The 9,153-nt window shown below is 50.2% G+C and overlaps 1 protein-coding gene across 2 annotated transcripts in view; it reads left to right on the top strand.

The window, feature by feature from the left end:
• The first annotated feature begins 1,922 nt into the window (after positions 1-1,922).
• Positions 1,923-9,153, top strand: part of LOC135904734 (ipis-1-like) — a 196,699-nt gene continuing 189,468 nt past the window's right edge. Inside the window, exon 1 of one of the 2 annotated variants that reach the window (XM_070522306.1) lies at positions 1,923-2,154. In XM_070522306.1, coding sequence (XP_070378407.1) covers positions 2,009-2,154 — 146 coding nt within the window. In that variant the 5' untranslated portion in view covers positions 1,923-2,008. Of the gene's footprint in view, positions 2,155-2,662; positions 2,808-9,153 lie in introns of those variants that run through there. The other variant, XM_070522307.1, reaches the window with a different exon arrangement.

Below are 9,153 nucleotides of genomic sequence, written 5' to 3'. Positions count from 1 at the left end.
AACACAATACAGAGACACCTGCCCATGGTGCGGGGCCACACCCACACTATATCATGTCACATGAGAATGTAAACAAAATCAATCATTCCACCAACACAATAACCCGAGTGCGGAGCAACGGGAGAGTCGGCTTACCAGCTGCGAGCTCACGGCCCAAAGGGCCTTGGTGCAGCACGCTACTGAGGTAGCTAGGCTCAGTGGAGCCCTGAAATAGGGGCTCACCCTTGTCGGAAGAGGCTCCGTGTCGCCGGCGCCCAAGACGACGACCGAGACCTCGAGACGCTAAATCCTTGAAGGAACCAAATAAAGTTTTCCTCTCTCTCTCTCTCCCCGGACGAAATTTCTGGCTACGCAACTGTCCGTAGCATAACGTACGACTGCACGCGTTCGTTCCTCCTGTGTATGACGTAATGACGTCTGCCTGGGGGGGGGGGGGAGGGGGAGGGGTTTAGTTAGAAGAGCACCCTCACCCAACACGATTCCCAAGCGTACGAAGCCGAGGCGTAAAAGTGTACCAACGACTCACGCGCAATTCACACGGACTCGCAGTCCAGCAAGCTTTGGGCCGTAATAACAGGGTTCGCGCTTTCCTGGCGCCGTAATTTGGCGCAGTACTGCGTAGGCGCCCCGGCCTGGGTTGGTTATTTCGTGTTGCTCCCGTAGCGTTTCGCTTCTGCCCGCGTGGCGTTTTGTGCTTCGGCTACATTCCCGGCGTTTCCGGTGCGTGAAATTTGAATCCACTCGCGTTACACGATGTATGCCCAAGCACACAGGCCTTGCGTTATGCCGCGGTATGCTGAGCATGAATGCTGTAACGGAAAGTGCACGTCTCTTACGAAAGTTCCGGTTCTGGGTGCGTGTCTTCAGTCCTGGTGGATGCAGAAAGCCACACCAGCAATACTACAAATACTGAAGGCAACGTACTTGCTAGCAAATAAATAAATAAATAAATAAATAAATAAATAAATAAATTCCGGTATGCACAGAGAGAGGAGAAAAGAAAGAGAGAATGCAAACATGCTAACCGGGAAAGCATCTGGTTGGCTACTCTACACTTAGGAAAGGGAAAATTAATTAGTTAAATTATGAGGTTTTACGTGCCAAAATCACTTTCTGATTATTAGGCACGCCATAGGGGAGGACTCCGGAAATTTTGACCACCTGGGGTTCTTTAACGTGCACATAAGCCAAGTACACCGGTGTTTTCGCATTTTGCCCCCATCTAAATACGGCCGCCGTGGCCGGTAGTCGATGGAAAGGGAAAATATGAAGAGATAGAGAGAGAGAGAGAGAGAGAGAGAGAGAGAGAGAGAGAGAGAGAGAGAGAGGAAGGACGCGGAGAATTTGGACACTCACGCGGACGGCACTACTGAGTCAAGTGCGGTCGCACAGGACAACCGACCTCAACAAACTCTAAAATGTGCACGCAGCCTAGTGGGGCGACGGCCGACAGGAACGGTGTTGGAGTAGAACCTACATGGACAGTGGCCGGTCGTCCAGGCGACGCAATGAGTTGCACAGTGTCCTTCCGATTGAAACTGAGTACAGGAACACAATCTGTGCGCTAGCCACCTACGTCCTACTGAAAGTAACATACTGAAACTGCGCAGTTAGAATAAAGAATGACGTTCACCTCTGTTTGAAGACACAATGGAATCGAGTGAAGGGAAACAGCGAATGCATTGGGCCACGGCGGCTTGTGACAGCTGCGATTCATTTTGTAGCACTTGAAATATTTTAATCCCGACGATGCTTTGTCCGTACTCGGCGAAGCATACTATTTCATCCGCATCTTTCGCTAGAGCGCTTGACATTTGGCTGGTTCGTCAGAAGAAAGGAAAGAGCGAGAGTCGTGAGCGCACCTGGCCATCACAGAAGCCAGCTGCTACGATGCCGGGGATTCGGTTTGCCATCTATCGGCCGCTAAATTTCTGGCTGAATCAGGGAAGCACTACAAGTTTATCATTATTTTGTTCATTAAGTTGACCAACGCGAACCAGGAAATGCGATGTTGTTTCGAAAGTTCAGCAATAATGGAGCAGCTGTGAGCGTGAGGTCTCCTTTGAAAGCCGCAACAATAAACGCCTTGGGCACTGCACTGGTGGTTATAGCTTGCCCGCAGCTCTCTCACGCAACTTGGTTCCGCAACAAGCCGTAAGTTAAACGCCCTTCGAGCCGCTTCAGTGCAGTTTCGCCATTCGCTCGGTTAGGTTTTCTTCTCTCCGATTGCATCACCTTATAACCTGTCGAGCTGGAATATGTTATCGCGCTGCCTCAAACCTTATCTCGCACTTCTGGGCCATCCGGAAGGCGCTCGAGCGACCAGCTTTGCCTGTAGCAGCAGAAACCGGCCTCTCCCAGTAGTGTGCGAAACAGTGCACGCGCTCTGGCTTCCGAGAGGAAACTTGACTGGAAGCACGTCTTACCGTGCGAGGTCTTGCGTAACTTAGCCGAGGGCTCGACGAAGTCTGCTTTCTCGTTAGCGATGAAGTCATCGCACGTGGATAAAGGTGTTGTCCTGTTAGACACGGTGACGCAACTGCTGGGTGCTCCCTCTCGATCCTTAGAGAGATACGTGTTTGAAAACACGACAGAAGACGTGCCGATCTTAAACGGCACCGGTTCCACCGAAAACCTTTATCGTATGTGACTAGCCTTTTCTTTTTTTTTTGCTGCGCCTATTGTTGGCAAGAGAAGAGACTGAAAGTGGACTATGGTGCTCGTGGCCTCCCTCATTCCGTGACACAAGACGTGACTGGTGTTACGAGCAGCTTCATGTTCGACGTGAAGCTGTCTGACTCAGGTAGGTAAAGAAATGAGCTGAACGACACTGAAGGCTCGTAAAGCCACCCGCTTCTCGAGATGGGCGCGTGTCCTCGACCCAGCTGCCACCACCTCTATCAGTTACGTCGAACTTCCGCCGAGTCAGCTATAGGTGCACTATAGGTGCAGGAAAGTGCGAATATTACTGGCTGCACTCTTGCATTAGCTTTATTGCACGCGCTCGGGGTTTTACAGGTTTCCTTTGGTTTCGCTTGCGTCTCGTGGGGCTTCTCGCCTGCTTCTTTTCAATTTGGTCGCTTCCTGCCTTTTGACGTGGGTTTGGTTCCTCCATTTACCATTAATAGCCCGTTAAGACGTTCACGCTTCTCAGCTATACCATGAGTTACAGGGTATTAAAGATTCAGTTGATCTGTTTCCGTACAAGCGGAGCAAAGTAGGCAAATACGACAGTTTTAGACTGCTTACACGCAATCATACCTTTGATCTTCAGATGTCTGGACATGGCTAAATTGGAATTTAAAGGCAGCGCCTAATGACTGTGATGCCTATCTATAGGGAATAAAATTAAGAGTATAAAAGTTAACCTTAGAAAATGAAGAAAGAGAGAGAGAGAGAGAGAGAGAGAGAGAGAGAAGCGAAAAGAAAGAAGGCACGCAGGCCAAGCCGAGCAGAAAATGCGGTTTGCTACCCTGCACTGAGTCACGTGGGAAAGGGAATTCTGTGTACGAAACAGAGAAAGTAGACACCTTACTCATACAAACGCGCACAGCCATCGACACTAGCAATGCGCACTTTTTCAGTCGGCGTTACTGGTGAGTTCGGCATTCTAAAGAATGTCGGTAACGGAAGCGTTCAGTCATCAACGCAAGCTCGCACATTCGTGAGCGATGCTCTCTGGGCACAGTTAAGGGAACCCCCACAAGCAATATGCTCAAGGGTCTCCTCGCAGACGCAGTGGTCCCACGCAGTGTTACCAGCCGTGTCGATGTGGAAAGCGGACTTCGTAAAGGCCCGCATATCCAGTGGGAGCAAAGATAACTTCCGCGTTGGGAGAGCCCAAATTGCATGGGAAAGCTGAGTTGAAGGGTTCGGGCAGCTGAACGCGTGAGGCAACGTCGCGAAGAACGGTATCGGTCTCCGGTATCGAACGCAGATCGATTGATGTAAGTGTGCCGTTTTCACGAGCTCTTTTAGCAACGTCGCAGGCGTGCTCTTTGCCGCTGACGCCGCGGTGACCCGGAAGCCGCTAAAACGGTCCTGATGTCCTACTTCGGTCGAGGTGTTGAGAAGTTCTCTCGAACACCAGGTGGTCGCGCGGCCTGTCGCAGCACTGCTGATAGGAAAGAAAGGCTGCGGTCTTGTTTTTTGGGTCTCAGAGTGCGTACGAATTTCGAAAGAGTTCTTGGCGGAGAAAACGAGGTGCAACCATCGTCGCCGAGGCCATCGGATTGGATGCAATAAAGGAAGACATTATAATCAAATAGTCATTGAGATCCAATGAAATGCTCTATAGCCAAGGCCGTTCATATGAGGAGCATCGAGAATGGGCTCCTGAAATACGCTGGCATAGACTCCGTTGACATCGACGAACACAGCGGTTTATATACGTTTACACGGATTTGGATGCTGTGTGCACGTAATGAGATCATTTGTCTATGAAAAGTCTCGTAAAAAATGTTAAAGGTTTGGCCTCAACCTGCACATCATGAGCACGGCACAATGAAGAAAAATACGGTATATGTGAGCGTCCATCAAACAGAGTTGCGTCATTTTTCATCGCCATTGTCAGTGCCGCGTTGTGACCATCACGTTGTGTCGGGTATTTGGGCAAAGGACTAAAGTGTGGTAAAGACAATTTCGGGTAGCACGTCGCGGCCCAGATTTTTATATCGCACTAAGCGCTTGTCTTCAAATTACAAAAAAACCTGTACTGTTTCGTGATCACCAAAGTGCTCTTCGGACTTACTCATTTATTTATTTGTTAATAGCTAGCAGCCACTTTTGTGTGTGCTGGCTTGTCAATACGTGCGATATGAAAATGTCAGTTACCTTACTTACGTCAATGCGCCATTCTTGAGCAAATAAATCCCCCAAGAACAGAGTCCATGCTGTCTATTCTTCGCGTTTTGTACCTGGCATTGGTGCCACATTAGCACCAATACAACGATTGCTATGTTTCTTCCTGTCCGTTCTGCGATGCCACTATTGAAATCGTGAATGCAAAACACTTGCTGTGGCTTCGTCTTCTGACTTGAATATGTCCGCCTTCACGAACTCCGTCCGACAGGCCCAGGATACCCTCCCAACTATGGAACACTGGATCCATCGGCCGTATTACCGTTTCGTATAATACTCCCTGCACGAAATATTTTTTTTGTGTATTCGTAAGCACTCGCTACAATCAGCCCTAGAGGCAACGGAGTCCTACCTGGAAGACACAGGCCTCCAACTAACCCCAAACAAATCTGAATTGTTACTTTACAGGCCGGCCAGGCAAGGTGTTAGGGGCTCGCCCCCCTAAACCAACTTCCCATATCCCTCTTTCCAAGAAACGGGCAGCCCATTCCTCAAGTCGAATCTATCCGAATCTTAGGATTACTGATTGACGCGCGTGGATGTAATGCCAAAACGCTCGCGCGCATCACGGCGAAAACCGAGAGCATGCTGAGACTAGTTGCTAGAGTATTCGGACGAAAGAAGGGACTAGGTGAAGACAACCTCCTCAGGATCCATCACGCTTTCCTAATGAGCCACATCAACTATGTAGCCTCGGCCCTTAACTGGACCCAAACCGAAAAGAATAAGCTTAATATTCTCATTCGCAAGAGCATCAAAAAGGTACTCGGGTTACCAGTAACCACTTGCTCGGACAGGTTAAGCAAACTCGGTATGCACAACGACATTGATGAAGTGATCGAAGCGCAGGTCACCGCTCAGGTAGTCAGGCTCTCGTCAACCAGGGCAGGGAGACGCATCCTAGGCGAGGCCTGTATGGCTCCAAGAATACTCAATGAACGGAAAATCACATTATCCAGGGAGGCACGGGCAACCTTTGTGGTCAGCCCATTCCCTCGGAATATGCACCCGCAATACAATGTAGGGAGGTGAAAAGCCCGAGCACGGGCGATTTTACAGAAGGCCAGCGAGAATCAAGATTCGACTGTCTTTGTCGACGCGGCTCAGTACGGCAACTCTAGCACGTTCGCGTTGGCAATCATTGACGGCAACGGGGAATTACGCTCCTCGGCCTCGGTTAGTTTGCTTCGAGTGGAGTTGCGGAACAGGTCGCCATAGCCCTGGCCATGACCGACCCCTCGCGCACGAACGTTTTCACCGACTCACGAGCGGCCATCAAAGCTTTCGAATCGGGTAACCTAGCGCAAGAGGCTGCCTCCATTCTGGAAAAGAGAACAAACCCTGGCACTCACTTCATCTCTTGGTTTCCCGCCCATATGGGTGCGGACGTTCATCAGAACATACCTAACCTCAACGAGCTTGCCCATGACCTTGCGCGAGATCTAACGCGCCGCGGCGGCATGGAGGCCTTATGGGGTGTAGTGGTTGAGGACGGACTTCGGGATGAAAAACAAACTTGGGAGGGTTTATTTTACATTATATACAGAGAGGTGAGAGTCAAGTAACATACGTACAGTCATTACGGGCCGGCAGCAACTCGGACGCTGCGGCCCGTGGCAAGAAGTTCAAGAGAGGTCAATCAGGGAATGCTCTGGTCTCTCTGGAATGCTTCTTTTAAACCCTTCGAGGACTGGAAGTCGCGTCATGTTCGGCCAATGGGAGAGTCCGCTCAGATGACGCCATTTTTGGCCAATGGTTGGCGCCCGTGCCGCGGTGCCACACCAGGCGGCTCACTGCGGTCTTGCCTTGCTGACTTGCAATGCTCCGTCAGCCTAGAGGGTAGGGGTTGACGGCGGACGAAGGCGGACACGCTCAATTACAGCCGTCATGTTGTCACGGCGCATTACAGCCGTCTTGGTCCGAGACCCCCTTTTCTTCGCAACAGTGTCGGGCTATCCCTTCGCTTTCTGGAAAAGTCAAGCATTGAATAGTTCCCCGGAGGCACACGACCGGGCGGCCGCCAACTTGTTTGCACGTGTCTTGCCTCAGGAATGTGGCATCCCTGCTTAATTAGCTGTGCTGCGATTCGGTGTGGTCTGGGGAACTCGAAGTAGCCTCAGGAAACGGCGCCATATCTAACAGGGGACAGGGTGTAACCCAGCAGAACGATCCGCTCCTTACTTTTCACGAGATAACATCTCACTATCGGCTTAGCAGGAGGGCCTATCCTCTTCCTCACCCGAAGTTAGACAGGTCTCAGTCAGTTTCACTTAGAATGCTCCAGACGGGCTCATTCCCCTCGCTGGGCTTTCTCAGCCGTATCTACACAGACGTCGATTCGAGCTGTCCGGACTTCAATGAGATCTATTGTTCCTTAGCGCACATGCTCTGGCAATGCCCCGCGTTACCTAACGGCCCTCTATCCAGCGAAGCCGACTGGGAAGAGGCACTCCAGAGCCCATCGCTCCAGACACAACTAGAGGCAATCCAGAGGGCCCGAGAAAGGGCGGAACATCACGGTATTCCTGCCCCGACTTGGACGCGGCCAGCGGCTTCCGCCCTCCTCAGGATCCAATAAAGTTCATTGTCTGTCTGTCTGTCTGTCTGTCTGTCTGTCTGTCTGTCTGTCTGTCTGTCTGTCTGTCTGTCTGTCTGTCTGTCTTCGTAACCACGTATGTCATTAGGCCTAAAGGCTTAATGGAATGGCACGCAAGGGCTTAACTTATACTAATCGATGCTGTACTTACTTAACCTTGCATCGTCAATGCTGCTTGCCTGGTTTATGAACTTCAATGGAAAACCTTGTCCGCCTTGATTGTCTTGCCGTGCACTTCCGGCCGCTGATTAGTCGATTGTGAATCACTTGAGGCGCTCAGTGCATATATATATATATATATATATATATATATATATATATATATATATATATATATATATATATATATATATACCGCAGTAAAGTTTCCATTGCTAGTTCAATGCCGTGTTTGTCATCTTGCTTTCTTTATCTTTGTCCCTTTCGCTGACTGCTATACCACGAGCCCAAAGGCATGCTTCCTAAGTAAAAAAAAAAGTTAATCTTACTTCTATCGCTTCCACTTCTGGTGTCGATACACATTATTGCACCATCCCCTTGATGGTATAGGACGTCCCCCAGGCTTTTCGTATACAGCGGGCAGTACAGCTACCACCACCCACAGCCGAGCGTCCCAGCCGAGCGGCACTGCTCTCCTTCCGTATTTGCTTCCTCCGGTGAAAACGCGGAAACAAAAAAGCACGACTCGGCTTGCGGTGCCTCGCTACCGTGCCGCCGGGGATAAGTCGGCCCACTTCAGGCGCAGTGCGTTTCCCGTCCGTCCGTACGTCGGTCGGCCCGCCCTCCCGCCCGGCGGGGGGCCGGACGGCCGAGACGCCGTCGAGCCGACGCATTGGAGCAAGGTCAGTGACCCGACGATGTGGAGCGCGGTCCAAAAAACACGCCCGCTGGAGGTCGTCACGGCTGACGCGCCGAAGTTAAGGCGCGCTCGTCTGTTTTTTTTTTCTATTTTCAAACGACGCCTGGATGCATAGTGTAGTTTAATTAGGCTTTTGGAAGGGCGTCCCCGTCGAGACTCCTACATCAAAAGCAAGCGGGATATTTAAACGCGTTTTTTTTTTTCATTCGCGAAGAGGAAAAAAAAACGAAAAAAAGAAGGCTCGAGGTTGCGTGAGAGTACACATTACTTCCTTTGCTTGGCAAGGAGTAGGTTTAGCTCTAATTGAAGACGCTATTGATACAAAAAGATTACAGCACGACTAGAGGATGCAGGAGTAAATGATGGCACGTACTGCTGTCAAAAAAAAAAAGTGGGCACGTCCTGTGCTACCGGGGCTTAGCGGAGAGACCAGAACTAGGAGTCGGATTCCTGATTAATAAGGATATAGCTGGTGACATACAGGAATTATATAGCATAACGAGAGGGTGGGAGCTCTTGTTGTGAAACTTAATAAGAGGTACAAATTAAGGCCGGTACAAGGTCGTAGACCTGTACAAGGTCGTACAGATCTACGTCCCTACATCCAGTCATGATAAACAGCAAGTCAAAAGCTGCTATGAAGACGTGGAATCGACGATGGGTAAAGTCGAAACAAAATACACTATACTGATGGGCGACTTCAATGCCAGGGAAGTCAAGACGCAGGCTGGAGACAAGTCAGTGGGGGAATACGGCACAGGGTCTAGGAATAGCAGGGGAGAGTTAGATGTAGAGTTTGCAGAACTGAATAATATGGGATAATTAATACTTTCTTCCG

Source organism: Dermacentor albipictus, chromosome 7 (assembly GCF_038994185.2).
Source record: "Dermacentor albipictus isolate Rhodes 1998 colony chromosome 7, USDA_Dalb.pri_finalv2, whole genome shotgun sequence".
NCBI lineage: Eukaryota > Metazoa > Arthropoda > Arachnida > Ixodida > Ixodidae > Dermacentor > Dermacentor albipictus.
The sequence above is the reverse complement of the archived record's forward strand: the minus strand, read 5'-3'. Positions and strand labels throughout refer to the sequence as shown.